We start from the raw sequence: 23,194 nt of genomic DNA, 5'->3' as shown, positions 1-23,194 counted from the left end.
TCATTCATGTGTTCACTGGAGTAGCACTTAACCGCCCCCCTCCCCAAGAACTTTTCCTTTGCATTCACAATTTGGCTAACTGTCTAGCACAAGAGCTTTAGCTTTAAAATCAAAATTATTTTTAATTGGAGGATAATTGCTTTACAATGTTGTGTTGGTTTCTGCCATACATGTACACAAGTCAGCCACAGGTATACAAGTCCCCTACCTCTTGAGCCTCCTTCCCACCTCCCACCCCATCCCACCCCATAGGTTGTCACAGAGCACTGGGTTGAGCTCCCTGTATCATACAGCAAATGGACCCTAGCGTTTTTAGTGGCTTATCTTGGGTTTTGACATGCCTTCCTCTCTAAGCTTAATCATTTCTAGCTTTTGACTGAAAGTGAGAGATGTGACTCTTCCTTTCACTTGAACACTCAGAGGCCACTGTAGGTTATTAATTGGCATAAATTCAATATTGTTGTGTCTCAGAGAATAAAGAAGCCAAAGAGGGGAAGCAAGACAGGGTAACAGCTAGTCCATTAAAGTAGTCAGAACACACACAGCAATTATCAGCTAAGTTCACCATCTTATATGGGGGCATTTTTTGGACCCTAAAATAATTATTTGATACAATAGTAGCATCAAATGTCACTGATCAAAGCTCACCCTAAAAATATAATAATGATGAAAAAGTCTGAAATACAGCAGTAAGTACCAAAATGTAATAGAGACATAAAGTAAGACATAAAGTGAGAAAATGCTGTTAGAAATATGGCTCCAGTAGACTTGTTGGTCACAGTTGCCACAAACCTTCAATTTGAAAAATTTATGCGTGAATCGCATAAAGTGAAACACAACAAAATGAGCTGTGCTTATTATACTGAGTACTGATCAACTATATATACAAGTTTGGCATATCCTTCTAGGACAACCTGAACATTATTTATAAGGAGACACCTATCAGAAACTGCAAATTAAGAGTCCTCTACAAACTGAACGAAAAATGTTCAATTTCATCAACGTTAACTGGGATCAGAGCTGAGAATGGAAATTAGTGATCCTTCCACTCATTTCTCCCCCTATAGAACCCTGAGAAAAGTACAGTAGAAAAAGAAAAGTGGAATGAAAGAGCTGAACTTCTACAATAGCTAATAATGTTAAAACTACAATTGTGATTTTGGCACAGAGTATTTCCTAGTTAAAAGTAATCGACTCTCTTAAACGTGTTTTCCCATTCAATTGTTATTACTTAAAACTATAAAAATGCACAAGAGAAGTTGGCAGGGAAGACTAGGATCTTGGAAGTGATAGAAGACCCTCTTCTGTCTAGACAAGAAGAAGCAAAATCAAAAGAAAACAAATCCCAAAGCCCTGCCAAGAACCAACATGGAGTTAATACAGTGTCCACAGGTTGTACTATCTATTCCAAAAGAAAGCAATGTGCTATTTAGTAAAGCATCATAGAAACACTCAATCCTTTGTGTTTGTAAGAAATAAAAAATATAGAATACAGTACTGTTTTAAAAAGCAGAAAATCAAATTCCTAATTATCCTGAGGATATAAGAAGAATGAAATGTAAGTATGGTCAATTAAACTATTTAATTCAATCTCTGCAACAGAAGAATAATGCTCATGAGCTCATCCTAGGAAATCAATTCACTTGTCATATTCTGATGTTCTAGTCTCATCTTGAAAAAAGCATCAAATGAAAAATACAGCAGCAACATTTGAATATGTAATTAGTAAACAACCTTTTGATTATTCATATAATAAAGAAGTCTGCTAGTTTTTAAAACACGGGTAACTGTGAAAGTCACTCAGTTGTGTCCGACTCTTTGTGACCCCATGGACTAAATAGTCTATGGGATTCTCCAGGCCAGAATACTGGAGTGGGTAGCCTTTCCCTTCTCCAGGGGATCTTCCCAACCCAGGGCTCCTGCTTTGAGGATGGATTCTTTACCAGCTGAGCCAACAGGGGAGCCCAAGAATAGTGGAGTGGATAGCCTATCCCTTCTCCAGGTGGATCTTCCCAACTCAGGAATTGAACCGGGGTCGCCTGCATTGCAGCCAGATTCTTCACCAACTGAGCTATCAGGGAAGTCCATAACTGAGCAATGTTTATTTAACTAATGACATTTGGCAGACATTCAATTTGACCACCAACTACCTCTATATTTAACCTGGATTAAAGACTGCAAATGGGTTTGGGGCTATACAGTTAGTATCGATGCTCTGTTGCAGTTCACTTTACAAAAGTGGGTTCACACCAGAGTAGAGTTCTGTTTTTAACTGGTTTTTGGCTTATTCTAAACCAAAGGTCCAAATTCTGAAAACTGCAATCCAAAGATAATATCAGAAGCATACAGATAGATTATTCATAAATAATAAGGGATAACCTAAACTACATAAGATAAAACAGGGGGAAGGGGAGGGTGTTAAGATACACATATGAATTACAAAAATGATAGAACTAATCTGCATATATTTCATTAAGAATATCACTTTTCAGTGATGATTGCTATGATGTATATATAATGACTTACTGCAATAATAATGTATTAGTATAAATACTCTTTAAAAGCACTATTTTGTTTACCTTAATAAAGTAAGAATTTTTAATGACAGATCAAGAAAGCAACATGTTCTACATTAAATATAAAGGATTACTGTGTATCCTTCCAGAGTGGACAGGCTTAGCACTATTATAGGCATCTGTATTCCAAAAGTGTTAAATTCACTAACAATATGGCTATAATTCACTAAAGAAATCAGCTGCTTTATAAAACATGAAAAATCTGAAGAATGATATATGAGGGTAATAATGGCCTATATTACACTTTGGTACAGAAGAAGGATTACTCTTTTGCAAACATTCTTCAAATATCTGAAATTGACCATGTAATATTTTTTTCATGAAAACTGTAATTATTCACTCATTTATTCAACAAATACTGACTGGACATCCATTATGTGCTGCTGCTGCTGCTGCTGCTGCTAAGTCGCTTCAGTCGTGTCCAACTCTGTGTGACCCCACAGACGGCAGCCCACCAGGCTCTCCCGCCCCGGGATTCTCCAGGCAAGAACACTGGAGTGGGTTGCCATTTCCTTCTCCAATGCATGAAAGTGAAAGTGAAGTCGCTCAGTCATGTCCAACTCTTAGTGACCCCACGGACTACAGCCTACCAGGCTCCTCCGTCCATGGGATTTTTCAGGCAAGAGTACTGGAGTGGGTTGCCATTGCCTTCTCCACCATTATGCGCTAGTCCGATGCTAAATATTAATACTAAGGATAAAAATAAAAAGTAAGACCCTCTGCTCTTATGGAACTTAAAATCCATTAAAAAACCATCCACGTATACCCTGTATCTAAAACTTTTTAATGGTTTTATAGGAAGGAGAAGATATACAACTGACAGGTATTTTTCACTCTTTTTAAAATCTCTATTCATCTAAAACTTATCCAGTGCTATTCCTTGCAAAAGAACTTTTCAGTCAAAAAACACACTACTGGAAAGTAAAAAAAGAAAAGAACTAAAGTGAAAATGAGATTTTCCTTAAGCGCTTCATAATTTTACATATGTATTACATAATTAAAAATCAGAACAGTCTGGGAAAAAAAGAACTTAATGATATTTGTCACAAACTTTAAAAATCACATATTTAAATCTGGTAATTCTACTTCTGGGAATCAAAAAATGGTCAAATATGCTTATAAAACATAAGAGAAAAAAAAAACAGAAAAAATCCTTAATATTTGAGAATAAAAGAAAAAACAATTACAGTTTATCAATATAATAGTTTATTAAGCTGTCAACAAAAAAGATGTTTGTCAAGAAGTTTAGAGTAAAATGTTTATCATATAACTTTAGGTGAAAAAAGCAGAATATAAATATTATATTTTATATTAACTATGTTAGAGGGCTTCTTCCCTGGTGGCTCAGATGGTAAAGAATCTATGTACAGAAAAGTATCTATAAATTTCTAAAAAATCTACTATAATACAGTATTAACAGCTATCTCTGTGTGAAAAACTGAAATCTCACAATGCATATTAGCAATATTCAAAGATTCTAAGAATCCCTACAGTAAAGAAATATACTTGACATTTATCATCAATTAAATGTAAAATACATTTGACTTTTAATACATCAATTGCTATAGTCACCAATTCAGAATATCCAAAAAAAGAAAACATTAAAGTAAGTGGCTAACACTTGTGCTCTCCTGAAATTAATAATGCATTATAACTGGCAACATTCCCACCTTAAGACATTTCTTTCAAACTTTAGCAAGTACGATTTAGAAGGTTTGATTTCACAAACTAAAATCTTTTCTCAAAAGATGCTGAATGCTCAATTTACTATTTAAAAAAAGTTGCAGTTAATGAGCTACTTAAAACAGGTTTTCTAAAAAAAAATAACAAAAACAGGTTTTCTATAGCAAAATAAGTATTAAACTTTCTGCAGAAATAACTTGTAGACATTTTTGTTGGTGTAATAGTCAGAAATCAGAAGAGTCAAATTTAGGAATCCAGTTATAGAAATGTTGACTTCTCAGGAAACTTTTACAATCTGAAGTGAGCATGAAAAACAATGTAACAAACTACCCTGACCAAGGCTAATCACTCTGGAGCGCATGAGTAACATCATAGTACACCATGGCTCTAGGCCAAATAATAAAATGCCAAATGGAAAATGGCACAAATCCATGGACTGTAAATACTGTATCAAAAGAAAATAAAAGGAAAAAATTCTTACATTGGAGCAATTAAAAATGCAGTTGTAGTACTAGTTCCTGTGATGAATTAATCAGTTCAGCAATTCTAAGAGTGGACAGCCATTGTTTAAACATTCTCCACTGGCAGTAACTAAGTTTAAAAGCCTACTACATGTTTCTTTAGTTTCTAAACTTTTTTAATCACTAAAATGTCTTGGGATGGTATAGTTGGTTATAACCCTATCTCCTGAAATTTTCACATGTGGTGTTTGATGATTAGGCATATCTACCTGACATATTATGCAATGGGAACCAAAAAAATATAAATATTGCAAACAAAAGCATTCATATCAATCGATGTCCCCAAACTTTAGACAATAAGTTCCAAAGAAATGAAATGCTTCTACTAACTCAACATCAATTATTCTTTATTCTATAACTCCATTTGTCAAATTATTCATACTCAATTAGTATGAAGCTTCTGAAAAAAAACCCAAAGATGAGCTTTCAGTAATAAATCTGAAAATGTTTCAAAAAGAATTCACAATCACATTAGGCAACCTAAACTATTAGTTGGTGCAAATGTAATTGCGGTTTCAGACCATGAATATTAAAATCATTTATAACTAGGCTCAAACACATCTCCATTAATCAAAATAGGAACCATTACCATCAACACATTTTTGCCAATGAGAAATATATTATTAAGTTTGTTTATTTCTGTAGTGTAAAACTCCATGCTTTGAGATTCAATGAACTCTTGGAAAATATTTCCCTGCAAAAAGTTGCAGAGATGCTTAGTCAGCTGGCAAGAGAGCAGGTGAATATATGGTGGAGTAGGCAAAACTTTGTAGGGCAATTCATTCAACTTTTGAAGCACTGGTTCTCTGACATGCTGTCAGGCGTTGTAGTGGAGAAGAACTGCACCCTTTCTGTAGACCCATACCGGCTGCAGGCATTGCAGCTTTTGGCGTATATCATCCATTTGGTGAGAATACTTCTCAAGTGTAATGGTTTCACCAGGGTTCCGAAAGCTGTAGTCGATCAAACGGGCAGCAGACCACCAAACAGTTACCATGACCTTTTTTAGGTGCAAGTTTGGCGCTGGAGCTTCTTCTTGGTCCAACCACTGAGCTGGTTGTTGCTGGCTATCATATAAAATCTACCTTCCATTGCACGTCACAATGCAATTGAGAAATGGCTCACTGTTGTTGCTGCATAGGATAAAAGTAGATGACACTTCAAAACAACAATCTTTTTGACTTTCAGTCAGCTCATGAGGCACCCACTTATCAAACTTTTCACCTTTCCAATTTGCCTGAAATGCCAAACAACTGTAGGATGGATGATGTTGAGTTATTTTGCAACTTCCTACATAGCTGTAAGAGGATCAGCTTTGACAATGTTTCTCACTTGTCATTGTGATTCCTGATGGCTGACCACTATGCTCCTCATTTTCAAGGCTCCTGTCTCCTTTGCAAATTTTCTTGAACCACTGCTGCACTGTACGGTCATTAGCAATTCCTGGGCCAAATGCACTGCTGACGGTGCGAGTTGCTTCTGCTATGTTACGACACATGTTGAACTCGAATAAGAGAATTGCTGGAATTTGCTTTCTGTCTAACATCATTTCCATAGTCTAAAATAAATATGAAATAAACAGCAAGTAATAACTCATTAGCAAAAAAAATTAAGCAAGAAATGTGCATTAAAATGATCTATAACATAACCACATTTAAAGAATGTATTCCAATATCAAACAGCAAAGTTCACCAATACAAAAACCGCAATTACTTTTGCATCAACCTGATAGCAGCTAGTTTGTGGGAATGTTCTTATCTCCAAGGTACCATTTCCCAGCCTGAATTTACAAAACAAATGTGTTCTATAAAAATCGAACAAGTGCCTGCTTCACTTAGCCTTTGCTAACTACCATAAAATTTAGTGGCTCAAAACAATTATTTTTGACAATTCTGAGTGTTAAATGGGTGGTTTCTTCTGGTTGGGGCAAACTTCCATTGGGTACAATAGTCTAGCATGGCATCACATGTCTGATAACTGGTGATGACTAGAATGAGGGGATCTCAGCTGGAATGAGGATATTTCATCTCTGCTCCACACAGTCTCTCATCCTCTGGGAAGTTACTACAGATTTAAGAAAGTTAATGCAAGGTCAAAGACCAGCAAGTGAAGACAAGCCCTATGTACTTCCAAGCCTGCTTGTATTATGGCTGCTAATAGTCTACTGGCCAAAGCAAGTTACACTGCCAAGTGCAGATTCAAGGACAGAAAACTTGACTCCCTTGTCTTTATAGCAGAAACTTCAGGGTGCAGTAAAAATGGGCAAACACAGTGATGGGAAGAATTTGCGGTCATTTTTTGCAATCTACATTGCAAAATGCAGAAAGTCTCTGCTCCACATGATCCATGGTGAAATAAGTTTAAATCATAGCCTTCTTTTGATACTTCAAACCAAATACACATTGACATAATACAGAAGACATTGCCAATGCTTGTTTCAGTATTTTCTTAAAATATTAGTACATTCAAAGAAAACTATAAGGCCATTTCCCCCTCAAATATCAGGCCCATGTGTGTCATGGATAACATAACAGGTGGTTCATGCAATAAGAGGTAACTTCTACTGCCTTCGTGGTGATCTGACTGAAAGTTTGCAGAAATGGTCAATGCTGAAGCATATGTAAAGAAACCCAAGGAAACATCAAGCATCATTAGTAGAAAGTATCATAACTAGAATATGTTTTTTGTTGTTCTAAAATTAGCCTAGTTGACATTTTCTTATAAAAGTGAACATGGAATTAGTATACAACCCAGTAACTGTACTGTTGGGGATTTGTTCCAGAAGAATGAAAACTTATATTTACACAATACCTGCAGAAAAATGTTCACAGCAGCTTTATTCATATAGCCCCAAACTGGAAACAACGCAGATGTACTTCAACTGGTGAATGGTTAAACAAAGTACTGTACACATTATCATGCAATACTACTCAGCACAAAAAATGAACAAACTATTGATACATAACAACTTGAATGAATCTCCAGGGAATTATACTAAGTGAAAAAAACTGATCCCAAACAGTTGCATACTGTATAATTCCATTTATATAACATTTGTGAAATGACAGAATTTTAGAAATGGATGCAGGAACAAGGTGGGTATGATTATGAAAAGGCAAAGCAAGGGATTCTTGTGGTGACAGAACTCCCCAGTATCTTGATTCTAGAGATAAACACACAAACCTTCACATGTAATAAAACTGCACAGAACTAAACACACACATACACATAAGTGAGTAGAAGAAACACTGAGCAAATCTGAAAAAGATCCATGATTCTATTAATATCCTGCTTATGATATTGTACTATAGTTTGCAAAATGCTACCATTGAGGGAAATTGGGTAAAGGCTCCACAGGAGTTCCCTAAAGTAGTTCTTAGAACTATACTGAATCTACAGTTATCTCCATAAAAATTTTGATTAAAAATTTTTTTTAATGGTTAGCTTAGGAAGGTAGTTTCCTTGGGGTCTTAGTTTCTTTCACAGTTAAGTCAAACAGTGTGGCTAGCATGAGGGTCAAATGACTTACATTTGGGACATCGACTGCTACCTCCCTCATGGCACTGGGTCTGATGTCATTCATCCCTTGCAAGAAATCTTTCAGAGTAATCTTCACCAATCCAGCCATCTTGCTGTCAGGGAGGTTAGGCTGTTTCCTCAAGACTCTCCGCAAGGCATGAAGACCTGCAAAGAGGAAAGTAACACAAGCTTTATCTTCTACCTCATAAATATATACTGAACCACTACCAACAGAAACAGCAGCAACAAAGAAAAACCCAAACCTCATGCATATTATAGCATTTAAATTTTGTGTGCTTACGTATAGCGGTGGGAGGGTGGAGAGGGAGGTGGAATAACATGGGGGATGAAGGCAAAAATCTAACTGCTTAGTTTTGGCAGTGAAAATATGACAAACTGATCTTGATGTTTTACATACTTAAAGTAAAATTTATAAAACACCATCCATAAAAAAGAACATAAAGTGTGTCAAAATAATTTGTTTGGAGAATTTCTTTGAAGAGAGTAAAATATTAAAACAGTAACATACTTTTTGCCCTGCCCTTTTTGCTAATACATACAAATCAGAGTTACAGATCTTCTAAGGTATTGGCAGAACATCGTGAAGGAAATGTTCAGCTGACAGTTGGAAATGTGGTTTTGGAATTCAAGAGAGAATCAAACTTCAGAGTTATATGTATATATATGAAATCTGATATTATAGGAGGAGAAGAGACCTATAAAAGGGATACTAGAGAGGGATCAGGATGGAAGAATGGTGGCTTAAGTTTCAATCTTAGGAAAGTTGATCATTTGAGGAGCATAGAAAGAAATGATGGTGTAAGACAAGAGAGAGAATAGATAGAGATAGATAGCAAAATGCCACAAAGCTAAAAAATGATCAACCAAGTCAGAGTCAGAGAGATGCAAAACAATTTTAAAAAGATCATGCTGACCTAAAAAGTTAAATATATTATGTTCTTTGTTTTTGTTATTTGCTTGGAGTTTAAACAGACAGAACTCATCCCCCCCAAATCTAAGTTGCCAGATTTAAAGCCTTTTGATCGGTGACAAGAACCTCTAAGCTAGAGGGCAGCAAAGTCCCCCTGTGCTCTCTGCTTTAGGGTCTTTTGTAATGAAGTGCTATATTTATGTTATAGTACAAATGAAGTTCCACTCTGAAGAATTTAAGTCTCAGAGACCTCTTGGAAATCCAGTCTGAACAACTGAACTTTCCCTGGGACACTAGCTAGCTCTATCATTTTTAATGTCTTTTGCCTAAATCGTTATGCCTCAGTAAATTTTGCCAAATTAAAATGATACCATAATAGTCATTTTATTTGCTTTCATTTATTTTAACTTTGAAAACAGAAGCAATGGTGAAAGGAAGGCAAACATAAATCGCCCCGAACAAAAGTTTGGGTATCTTTCCTTTTTACTAAAGAAAAACAGTGACTACTAGGACACCACTCAGAAAACAGATCCATAATAATCTATCCCAAGGAAACTATCATTGTGAGCCTAATGTTCATGGAGGTCTTTGAGATAATAGCTAACTAGAAAAAAAGCTACAAAAGAGGAAATCAAGGATATTATGTAAAAAGATCACTATTTTCTAGGGAAATTTTCTCAGGCCATTCTCTGAAATCTAAAGTCTGTAAGTCACTTATTTAAGTCTATATTATAAATACCCATTTGGTTTTCTGCCTTCCAAAAACACTGAAAGGTAATTTATTTTTTAAAAAATTAATTTATTTGCCCGCATCAGTCTTAGTTGCAGCATGCAGTATCTTCAGTTGTAGCATGTGGGATCTAACTCCCTGATCAGGGACTGAACTTAGGTCTCCTGTATTGGGAGTGCAGAGTCTTAGCCACTGGACCACAAGGGAAGTCCCTGAAAGATAATTCTTCTTTATGTCTCTCAAATTTCTACTTATCTTTCCAGCATTAACTGCCTCTCTTATAGACTATCTTTTCAAGGATGTTTATATACAGGAAGATAGAATGCCTCCCTGCAAAGCAAAAGGCAGATATACTTACTGCCCATTACAAAACCCTAAACTTAGGGTTCTCTTCCTGTAACACCACCTCATACAGACTCAGATGTCACCCAGTCTTCTTTGTGTCTCTCTGGGAAAAGTGAGGCTCCAGGAGCTGGTGCAAATTCTGCTGCTCTGGCTATTTCTGTTGCTATAAGTAACTGTCTATCCTTTGACTCTGACCCAGGAATACTATGTCTTCTGCAAGAACTTATGATTCTTGTTAGCTTACAAGTAGGATAAAATCTCAAACCCTTCACAGCTCTCGACATGAAAATAAAAGTTTACTTTAAACTAGGTTGTTTCATTAAAAAATAAATAAATAAATAAACTAGGTTGTTTCACTGCCCAACAAACCTTTTAGTTAAACAGTGTAATAGGATAATTAAATAAGTAAAACTTCAGTAATAATGCACTGGTTGTAAGGCACCTTGGTGACCTGAAAGAACGTAAGCACTGCTAAAAAAAAAAAAAAAAAAATCTTACATGAATGAAAGTGATCAAAAGACCAAAAGAATTTAACACTTCTTCGTGTTTCAAATGGCTATCTGGTAATACTTGTCAACATTTCTAATTTAGATCAGATACCTTACTGATATACTAAAAACTGAATCAAAGGAAGTAACCTAATAATTTTCCAAAATTTATGGCATGAGCCAAAAAGTTTGACAATAAAAAAAATCAAAATTAAAATTTGAGAAAGGGATTTGGAAAAGACAGGAAGTATATGGGATTTTTAATTGAAATATAGTTGCTTTACAATGTTGTGTTAATTTCTGCTATACAACAAAGTGATTCAGTTATGCATATAAATGTTCTTTTTTTAAATATTCTTTTCCATCATGGTTTATCATAGGATACCGAACGCAGTTCTACGTGCCATACAGTAGGACCTTGCTGCTTATCAATTCCATATATAAAAGCCTACATCTGCTAACCCCAACCCCCCACTCCTTTCCTCCCCTAACTCCCTCCTCTTTGGCAACCACCAATCTGTTCTCCATGTCCATGATTCTGTTTCTGTTTCATAGATAGGTTCCCCTGTGTCACATTTTAGATTCCACATATAAGTGATATTATATGGAATCTGTCTTTCTCTTTCTGACTTAATATAATAATCTCTGGTTGCATCCATGTTGTTGAAAATGGCACTATTTCATTCTTTTGTATGGCTAAGTAGTATTCCACTCTACATATGTACCACGCCTTCTTTATCCATTCATCTGTTGGACATTTAAGCTGTTTCCATGTCTTGGCAATTGTGAATACTGCTGCTTTGAACATAGCGGTACATGGGTATTGTTGAATTATAGCTCTGTCTGGATATAGTTAAAGATTGCTGGATCATATGATAAAGCTATTTTTAGTTTTCTGAGGAACTTCTATACTGTTTTCCACAGTGACTACACCAAATTACAAAGCAACATATGGTTTTTAAAAGAATACATAGTATTATAATATAAATGTATACTTCTAAAACAACAAAACCTCTACAAATTCAAACACAAACTACAGAACATACAGCTGGGCAAAAACTTCACGTCTACGATAGCAAGGGAATAGCAGTAATTCCCAGAGGAGACAGAAAAGGCAAAAGAATAAAGCAGCCTAGAGCTCAAGGAGGGTGTCACAAGGATGGCAGAATAGGGGGACTTTGACCTCATCTCCTCTCACAAGGATACCCAAATTACACGTATTTACAGAGCAACTATCTATGAGGACAACCTGAGGACTAACAGAAAAGATTTCTACAACTAAAGATAAAAAGAAGGAACTATGAGTGCTCGCTTCGGCAGCACATATACTAAAATTGGAACGATACAGAGAAGATTAGCATGGCCCCTGCGCAAGGATGACACGCAAATTCGTGAAGCGTTCCATATTTTTAAAAAGAAAAAGAAAAAAAAAAAAGAAGGAACTATGAGACAGTAGGAGGGACAGAGATGCAACATAGTTAATACCCATACACCTAGGAGGGTGACCCATAAACAGAAGAATAATCACAATTACAAAATTCTCCCCAAGGAGTGAGGTGCCCAAGCCCCACACCAGGCCCCCCAGCCTGGGGAGCCGGCACTAACTGAGAAGGGAAGACAAGCCCCCAGAGCATCCGGCCAGCAGGGCTTCCCTACAGTAGAGCTGGAGGGCTGTACAAAAGAGAGACTCTGCCCTTAAAAGGGTCAGGAGAAATTTCACACACTATGGGTCCAGTACAGAGGCAGTAATTTCAAATAAGCCTGAGGCAGATCTACTTGCTAATCTTGGAGAACTTTCTAGAAAGGTGGGAGGCAAATGGAATTTCTGCTGGAAACACAGATGCTGGCAGCAGTCATTTTTTAGGAGCTCATTTTATCATGAGGACAGTGCTGCTTGCCAGCACTACTGTGGAGTCCTTCCTCTAGCATATTAGTGCCAGGGGCTTAGCACCCACTAGTGGGCCAGAACCAGACCCTATCCCCCTGGGATGCCCAGTCATACCAGGATCCTGCCCTGCCTGTGAGCAGACCATCTCCAGTCCCAGAATACCCTGAGCTTCATAGCTAGCCAGCTTAGAACCCAACTGCACATACCAGCAGGCCAGCAGCTACTCATGAGAGAGGGACTGGCTAGCAACTGGTCTGGGGACAGCTCTGCCTCCTAGTGCACCAGCAGCAGTTGGCCTCACCGAAACAGGGGGACCTGTGCAGCCCACACAGGGGTCACACCCTAAAGCATGTATTAATAGCTCCAGTGACTAGAGGGGAGTGTGCTGCTGGGCCCCACAGAGCGTCACCCACAAAAGGCCACTTCTCCAAAATCAGTCAATACAATTGACCTGTATTGTCAACTGTACGGATACACAGGAAAAACAAAACAAAACAAAAAACAGGAAAATATAGAAAATGAGGAAACAGAGGAGTATGTTCCAAACAAAGGAATAAGACCAAACCTCAGAAACAGGACTAAACAAAGGGGAGATAAGCAATCTACTCTATAGGGAGTTAGGTAATAATCATATAGATGCTCAATGAACTCAAGAACAGAATGGAGAAACAGTGAAAATTTTAACAGAGATAAAATATAATGAAGAGAACAGAGGTAAAGAATACAATAAATGATAATACCCAAAATAAATGTATGTAGTTACAAACTTCTATTCCTCAAAGACACTATAAACAGAGGAATTATTTCTTTAAAAGCAACACAATAGAAAAATTGAATAGATATTTGACAGTCATGTCACAGGCTTCCCTGGTAGCTCAGCTGGTAAAGAATCCGCCTGCAATACCGAAGACCCCAGTTTGATTCCTGGGTCAAGAAGATCCCCTGTAGAAGGGATACACTACCCACTCCAGTATTCTTGGGCTTCCCTGGTGGCTCAGTCGGTAAAGAATTTGCCTGCAATGTGGGAGGCCTGGGTTTGATCCCTGGCTTGGGAAGATCCCCTGGAAGAGGGCATGGCAAGCCACTCCAGTATTCTAGCCTGGAGAATCCCATGGACAGAGGAGCCTGGAGGGCCACAGTCAGTGGGGTCAGAGTCAGATACGACTGAGCGACAAGCACAGCACAGCGGTAGGCACATCACAGAGAGGATATCTAATGGACAATACATATATAAAGAAGTGTTCAACACAGCACCAAAGAAATGAAACCACAATGAAGTTCTGTTTAAAAAAACCACCAAATGCTGACAAGAATGAGAAGAAACTAGAATTTTCATACATTACTAGTGGAAGAGTAAATTGATGCAATCACTACAGAAAAATTTTGACAGCATTTACTAACAAGAACATACATATATTCCATATCCCAATAATTTCACCCTAGATGTAACTAGAAATCTGTACATTTGTGCACCAAAAAACCATGTGTATGAATATTGATGGCATAATTATTCATAATACTTATACAATTAAAACATAGCAATAAAAATGAACTAATGATACACAGAATAGAATGACAAAACTCTCATACCATAATATGAGTGCAAGAAGATAGCACAAATCATGCTGAACTAATCTATGGTGTTAGAAGCCTTTTGGGTTGAAGTGAGGAATAGTGAATGGGAGAGAATTTGATGTTAAGTTCTAGGGTACTAATAATGCTTTATATCCAGTTACCTATATAAATACACTCATGTGATTATATAAATGCATTCACTTTGGAAAATGCATAGATCTTATTGTTTATTCATTTTTCTATATATATTTCAGGAAGAAGTTTATTAAAATGTAGAAAACATAAAAAAAGTGAAGTTAAAGGGAGAAAATTATAAAAAGACACTACAAAAAGGGAGAAAAGAACTGGACTTGAGAGAGACAAGAGCATTCCCTATGTTAATTAACCTGCAAATATTTTTAAAGAACAGTTCTCAATGAGAGAATCACTATTCTGTACCTGTATTACTTACTTGCCAACTCAGTACTATTCATATTAAAGCAAAGCAAATTCTAAAATATTATATCATGAAGCCACTGAGAAGATATGGCCATTGACTACAAGTTATTCTTTCACAGGTGTTCTTTTTCAATATTAACCCTACTTACATATTCAAAATATTCACTGAGAAACTCCTAGACATATTTAACTTACCCAGCAATGTACTTAGCTCTTTCATGCTACAATACAAAAGCGCAAGAAGGCAGATAAACCTTTCACAGTGCTAATAGTCTAATAGAGAAGACATATTAAAAGACACTGTTATTATTATATTCCATGCCAACAACAATGACATGGAAAGAACAAACTGACACAAAAACATGCCAGGGACATCTAACTCAGTATAGCAGGATTAGTGACAGTTTAGAGCTAGGTAACTCTCACAGAAATCATTCAGTATATTCTTTAATTTCACAAATGAAGAGAGACTAAAACATGTGCACAAGCTCAAGTAGTTAGACCTGAAAAACAAACTGATGAAAAACTGATAATATGGGACTTGAGGCCAAAGAGGCAGTGGAGTACTCAGATGAGAGCGTATGTAACGGCCGAGGGACAAGAATGAGCATTAACGCTTTAGAGGTTACATGGCCCTGAAGAACAAGGAAACACAAAATCTCTGTCCTTATAGAGCTCATTCTTAGAAAGAAGAAAAAACATGTTCTAAATAAAACTAAATCCACCTCTGTTCATTTGCAGATATGCGAGAAAATGAAGAACGGCAGACTGTCAGAAAGGGAAAATTGAAAGATGGATTACAGATTTACAAAACCTAACAGGTGATACTGGAAATTCCAGCCATAGGCCTTCAGATTCTTTCTCAATATTTAGTTCAATGTTTCTAGACTCTATATAAAGGTACTGTATTTTATACAAATGCTATGCTTGAAAACAACATAAAGTTGAAACAAAATTTATATGAGTTAAATGTTAAGTGTATATGATAGCTTGAAAAATTAAAAATTTCTGAAGCTATCATATTAATGCAATCATTCTTCCTAGATCTGCCACCAGCTCAGATGTCACGTTACATATAAAACTTAGTTCCTCTGGCCATCAGTTATCTCATTTATTACATGGAAAGAATAAAATATATTTTCTCCAAATTATTTTTTTATATTTAGAATTCTATGATGCTAAGCTTAAATTATTGGACATCACCATTCCTAAGGAAGCCATACTCGAATCTATGCCAAGTAATTAAAATTTGAAAAATACATATATTTTTATAAACTGGAAGTAAATAATTAACTACAGGAGCAAATGGACACATGTACATCATCAAGGAACATAGCTTAGGGCAAGCAATCTATGACATTTCCTTTCCTTACTAAGTTTAAAGCTGATTTTAAAAATATAAACAAAAACAGAAGCAATACTTCTATGTTCTTAAGAAACACAACTTTGAAACAAAAAACAGGTGTAGCTAATTATATGTGTCATTTTGTTTTCATTATTTTATGTTCTAATGATCTCAAAAGTTTTGAAATAGAAAACAAGATGCAAGGAAGAGGAAAAAAGGCAAAATGCCCCAAGCAAGCCAATGCCAACACATTCTTTCCAGTATATGACATGTTCTCCTTAAGACCCACATCACTCTCCAGATATAATCAGTTCTGGACAAGAGTAATTACTCTAAATTCATGCTCTTCAAAACCATATGCTCCATATTCAATCAACAAACATCTTGTCCCAAGCATATGGCATCCTACAATTTTACAATTTATGCTTGCTAAATAATAATGTTATTTTTTGAGACTGCAATTAAGTTCCTTCTTAAATACTAAATTGATCACAGGAATAATAATGTTTTTTAGAATTACTGTCTACCCTACAGACAATTATATAAAGAAGCAACATGAAACACAGGCATCTGGATCTCAGATTTGAATTTTAAAAGTCATGCGTAAAATTTTTGAGTAGTATACTCAGGCATATGAAGTCTGAGAGCAACTGTAACAAAATCTTAAGTCTCTTTTTTTAAAACAAACTTTCCTCAAAATAGTAGAGCTATAGTAAACGTTTTATCTGGAGTATTTATTCTCCCTCAACTCAGTATTAAGTATAGACAAGGTGGTAAGTATCACTCGATATATCACTGGGAGAGTTCCATTTCTCACTTCTTATTCATAGAAAAGAAGTTAAACAGAATACTCTCAAAGAGGGTACCGTGGTTCTTGTGTTATTTATATTACAAATGATTGATATAACTTAAACTGATTGCAGAAGCCAAGTCTATTCTGAATCCCCTATCACTTTTAAAAGTTGCTCTTAAAATAACGGCACTATGGAAAGCACCCCGGTCTCAAGACCCAAATTATGGGCCAAGACTTCACTAACTGCTTGAGCTTGGACTGGTCACATAGTCTGTCCTCATCTGTGAAATTAGGGAATGTACTAATTGATTGTACTAAATGATTCTGGGTAAAGTCTTCTAATTTTATATAAAGCATCAGAATTAACTCACTTCACCAGTCCCAGGTTTTAACAAACTTTCCCCAAAATACAGCTTTTAGTTTCAAATTCTCGATGCCAAATTATTTACTCACCTGGCTTACCAACCCTATTAAAATGTAGTTTTTAAAAAAAAGGACAATTGATTAGAGCACAATTTTTATGCCAACAAAGGTTGAAGATCTATGGCTTGGTGGACTAGCACAAGGCCCATGGAAGAAAGGAACTAGAGAAAGAATGAAGGGATAGAGCCAGATCTGACTTTGACTCGAGGAAAGGGGGCAGGAAGGGCGGGTAACCCACCTATATTTATCTCTTTTTTGGAAGGTACAAAAACTCTAAATAACACACCATTAAAACTGAAAAAAAATTCACAATCACTGTCTCTGTTCCCTCAACTTTCAATCACCCCTCAATTTATTGCAATCTAGTAGTGAGCCACAGGACCCCACTCTCTTCTAAGGACCTCATTACCTTCCAGGTGCTAAGCACTTGATATGGTCTCTATACTGTTGCTTCTGGCTTTACTATTTACTTCCTGTGTAATCTTGGTGAAGTTCCATAATTAAGTTTCTGAACTAAGTTTCTTCACCTATACAGTGAAGATAACCATATAAAGGATGCTGTAAGAAATTATTAACATGTGTTAAGGCGCTTCAAACAATGGCTGACACAGTAAATACTCAACTGGTGTTAACTAATAATATATTATTCCTAATTACTTTCTCCCTGGAATCTTCCCTCATTTTAGTCACACTTTTTTGGGTTCTCTTCCCCTCTCTCTTGCCATTCTTCAGTCTCCTACCAGTTTCCCCAACAATTCAACCTCTGAATGGTAGTGTGTCCCCAGGATCCCTTCTTTCCTCATTAGCATGTTAAAACCTCCCTGATCATTCACAAATACAACACAAATGTATGATAATCTTACCTCTCACACTGCTGCACGTCCCTGTGCACCCTGAGCTCTATGCTGCTCTGTTGCTAAGTCGCTTCAGTCGTGTCTAACTCTGCACGGCCCCACAGACAGCAGCCCAGCAGGCTCCTCCGTCCCTGGGATTCTCCAGGCAAGAACACTGGAGTGGGTTGCCATTTCCTTCTCCAATTCATGAAAGGGAAAAGTGAAAGTGAAGTCGCTCAGTCGTGTCCAACTCTTAGCGACCCCATGGACTGCAGCCTACCAGGCTCCTCCGTCCATGGGATTTTCCAGGCAAGAGTACTGGAGTGGGGTGCCATTGCCTTCTCCGGTAAGCTCAATGAGGAGAGTCTAACTCTCTCTTACTCGCTGAGGTAGCCTCAGCACCCAGTGCAGTGCCTGGCTCAAGAAATGAATGAATGAATAAACTCTGCTCATCCTAAGTGATTTCATTCATTTCAATGGCTTCAGTCATTATCTAACTGCTAAGAACTCGCTGACCCACGTATCCAACCAAAACTCTCATCTCTAAAACCTGCAATTCAAAGTCCTGAAGCTAAGACAATGTGAAGAATAAAAAGTGATAGAAGGTGGAGGACAGAGTGGGCAGGAAGAAAAATCTCTACAGTCCAGACAAGAGTAATCAAAATAGTTATGATGTTTAAAAAAATCTTTTAAAGTTGAAACTCTGAATAAATCTTGAAAAAGAGCTGACAGGATTTGATAAAGAGTAACAAAAAAAAGCAGTCAAGAATAACTCTTAGAAGTAACTTCCATTTAGAAAGACTGATTTTATTTTTGCGATTGTTTTAATTAGAAAGAAAACCTTTCCTCAAGTTTTCTACTTTTATAGCCTTGGCAAGGCAACTCAGAAAATTTTCCATTAGTGAAGTAAATGGTATATATCACTTAGAGCTTAACCAGAATTTGAACTACCACCTGTTTTCCTAAAACAAACCATTCAACTGCAGTCATTTCAAATGAACAGCAAACATAATACTAAGATACCCAAGTCACTGACCAAAAAAAATTCCACTTCTTATATAATATCCATAATACTTATGCCATAGGAGAAATCCCAACATCACAAATATAACTACCACTATATTTCAGAATTATAAACCAGAGGGGAAAATTCATTGCAATATGAAATATTATTCTGCATAATTACTGCTTATTTATCCAGCTACAGTAATGAGTAAAGATAGGCTCCCTTATAAAATGCTTTAATTAGAGTGACAATCGTGATTCATACATCAATTTTATTTTGTTGCTCTACCGCAAGCCTACAGTGGACTCACTTGTGAGACGAAGTGGGGAAGGGAGGAAAGAAACTGTGACTCTGATTGTGTATGACAGGAGAGCTCTCACATTCAGCAAGAACATCTGTCAGGGAGGCACCCCTCCCCGCCCCCAAAAGTCATATCTGAGTCTAGTCTGCATATTTCTATTGATGGGCAAGACTTTAACTGATCCAGATTCAGTAAAAATCAGTCCTCTAGAAGAGAATGGAATCTGCTATATTTCCCTGAGATCTCTTGTACTAGAGTAACAAATACTTCATAAAATAAAGAATATTGTCAAAATTCAAACAAACATCTACCAGAGAAGTGCATAAATACACATAAAACAATTTTTTTCCAAAAACAGAGAGAAAGTGACACTTACCCAGAGCCTCTATAAACCATGAACACTGCTGTCAGGGTACACTTCTAAACCTTGTAAGAACTCTTTAGAAAAATGCTATCCCTATTTAGCAGGTGAGGAAACAGTTCAAGAGGTTAATGGCTTGCCCAATGACTCAGCTGATAGGAGGTAGTGTTAGTATTTGAAACTAGAGCTTACCATGGCTTTCCTTGAAGCCCCACTATTTCCCTGCGATTTATTTAAAAATACAGAATTTTTACAGCATCAATATTTTAATTCTAACTTAGAAAATTACATTGGCAGAATTCAAAAAAATGGTGGAAAATGTTAGAAAAAGAAACTTTCTTAAGAGCTGGACTGCATGGAGTAGATCCTCCATAAATTCCTATTAAAATAAGCTAGTGAAGGGTGGGAGGACTAACAGCTATAAATATCTCAGAACTCCACTACAAGACAGATAAAATTTTCCATTTCAAAAAAAGTTATGTTATAGTAATTAGATTCAGTATTTTTACTAGACCTACATAAGTGTAATAATGACAAAACCATTGTTTAAATAACAGTTTTAGTTCTTCCTGTTCTGTGATGGTATCTTATCAAGGCCCAAGCATTTGGTATGAATATGTTGAAATGATGTGTAATCAACAAGGATGCTAAAGATAAATTCTTAGAGATGTGAAGCGAATGCTTCCTTCCACTGTAAACAAAATGACTGAGTCCATTTCTTGAAGAAATCAAGCTCTATTTATATTCACTCTCCTGAAATGGCACAGGCAGCCTTAGAAGGATAAGTTTATAATAAATCCCTGCATTTGGAAAACACTGTTGCTAAGCATCCTCTAACATTCAGCAGAGTTTATATAATTCATGTCTCTGCTGCATAATTAACATCTCATGTTTTCTAAAAAAGCATGGTATGCTTATCTCTGCTGTTAATTTAAAATATTATAAATTTTGAGGGAATTAATAAAAGGCTATGCAACTAATTAATTAGAAAGGCAGCCTAATCCCAGGACAGATACAAACATAGACATTAAATGTCAGGATGTGTCAGAGTTGAGCTTTTAAAACAGCTTGTCTGCTTGAGATAAAACATTTCAAAATGCAGCTGCTCTTTGCTTAAAAAGGTGAACTACAAAACATTAGGCTTTTGGACGAGTCATGACTTATCAAACCACACTCTAGCTCAAAAATTAATTATAAGGAAAATACAACATTTGAAAATCAGTTTCACACCCAGCATTCAACATCAAACATTGTATCTGCTCAGGTAAAACAAGATACAGGTGTTGAAAGCAACACTACAGTAGTATTTCCAATTTTCTTATTCATTACAGAGACCAAGTTAAAAAATATGGATAATATTCAGTAACACTAGAAGAGAAGAGCAGAAAAGCTTAGAGTATACACACTGCAAAAGATGCAGTATCACTCTCACAAACTCTGGAACAGACTGCAAACCTGTCCTCTGGAAAACCATGCACAAACATATATACTACAAGGATTTTGACCTTTTGTATTAATAAACCACAAATAATAACCTTATGATTACCAAAGCAATCAGGAACACAGTTCATTTCAGTTTTATTAAATTCTGAATCACTTCAATGTATGCAATGACTAGATACCCATGCACCACTTGTTAAAACGGGCAGAGTTCCCCCAACTAAGAGGCCGGTTCAGAAAAAAGGAAAACCATCGGCAGCCAACACACAAAAGGCTCAAAGAACATATATGTCCACAAGGCATAAACAAGCAGATGTTCTAGGAAAAACACATCTATATTCTTCTTTGTAGTCTTCATTGTTAATCCTCAATCATTTCCTTAATTGTGGCTTTCTAGCTTTCAGAATTATTTTCTTTTCTTTTTTTTTTTTTCCAGAATTATTTTCATTTTACCTATTACTTTAAATTAATTTGTATTGGAGTATAGCCGCTTTGCAATGTTGTTTTAGTTTCTGCTGTAGAACAACGTGAATCAGCTGTATGTATACATATATCCCCTCTTTTCTGTTATTTCCTTCCCATTGAGATCACTGAAGAGAATTCAGTAGAGTTCCCTGTGCTATACAGTAGGTTCTCATTAGTTATCTGCTTTACACATAGTAGTCTATATATGTCAATCTCAATTTTCCAGTTCATTCCACCCCCCTCCCCTCTTGTTATCCACACATTTGTTTCTCTACATCTGTGTCTCCATTTCTGCTTTGCAGATAAGTTCATTTGTATCACTGTTCTAGGCTCCACATGTAAGTGATTACAGGATATTTGTCTTTCTCTTTCTGACTGACTTCATTCTATATGACATTCTATATGACATTCTACATGACAGTTTCTAGGTCCATCCACGTCTCTGCAAAAGGCACAGTTTCATTCCCTTTACGGCTGAGTAATATTCCATCATATATATGTACTGTATCTTTTTATCCATTCCCTTTTGATGGACTTCTGGCTGTTTCCATGTCCTGGCTATTGTAAATTGTGCTGCAATGAACATTAGGATGCAAGTATCTTTTGAATTATGGCTTTCTCTGGGTAAATACCCAGGAATATAGATCAATGGAAGAGGATAGAAAGCCCAGAGATAAACAGACACACCTACGGTCACCTAATCTGTGATAAAGAAGGCAAGAATACACAATGAAGAAAAAGAGAGTCTCCTCTACAAGTGGTGCTGGAAAAGTTGAACAGCTACATGTAAAAGAATGAAATTAGAACACTCTCAAACACCATACACAAAAATAAAGTCAAAACAGATTAAAACCTAAATGTAAGGCCAGGCACTACAAAATTCTTAGAGGAAAACATAGGCAGAACACCCTGTGACATAAATAGCAGCAAGATCTCTTTGACTCACCTCCTAGAGTAAAAAAATAAATAAAAACAAAAATAAACAGAACCTAATTAAAAGCAAAGGAAACCATAAACAAGACAAAAATAACTCTCAAATGAGAAAATATTTGCAAATGAAGCAACTGACAGAAGATTAATGTCCAAAATATATGAATAGCTCATGCAGTTCAGTATCAAAAAACCAAACACCCAATAAAAAAATGGGTCAAAGACCTAAACAGAGATTTCTCCAAAGACACAGACGGCTCAACACCACTAACTATTAGAGAAATGCAAATCAAAACTACAATGACGTATTACCTCACACCGGTCAGAGTGGCCATCATCAAAAAATCTATGAATAGAATTATTTTTCACTTTGAAGTTTTATTCAGAACCATTATACACACCTGCAAGACAGACCTGGACACTCATCTTCTAGAAGAAATGACATAGAGGTTCAGGACAGTAGATCACCATCACAAAAAACCTCTAGGAAGAAACTCAACACTATCAGAGAAAGAGTCAGAATTATATAACCTAAACATAATGCAGTTATTTAAATCAGTTACAGAGGGACTCCAAAAATCAGAGAGATGGGTGGCCTTGATC

The 23,194-nt window shown here is 36.3% G+C and overlaps 1 protein-coding gene and 1 non-coding gene across 3 annotated transcripts in view; one reads left to right on the top strand and one right to left on the bottom strand.

Moving 5' to 3' along the window:
* SPATA5 (spermatogenesis associated 5) overlaps positions 1–23,194 on the bottom strand; it is a 330,546-nt gene that overhangs the window by 283,454 nt on the left and 23,898 nt on the right. For both annotated transcript variants that reach the window (XM_043902355.1, XM_043902354.1), the window contains exon 10: positions 8,310–8,464. In XM_043902355.1, coding sequence (XP_043758290.1) covers positions 8,310–8,464 — 155 coding nt within the window. The remainder of the gene's footprint in view (positions 1–8,309; positions 8,465–23,194) is intronic.
* Positions 12,098–12,204, top strand: LOC122695725. The gene has a single exon (XR_006341483.1). It is a non-coding gene; the product is annotated as a U6 spliceosomal RNA (small nuclear RNA).

Source organism: Cervus elaphus, chromosome 5 (assembly GCF_910594005.1).
Source record: "Cervus elaphus chromosome 5, mCerEla1.1, whole genome shotgun sequence".
NCBI classification, from domain to species: Eukaryota; Metazoa; Chordata; class Mammalia; order Artiodactyla; family Cervidae; genus Cervus; species Cervus elaphus.
This window is presented reverse-complemented; position numbering and strand designations above follow the sequence as displayed.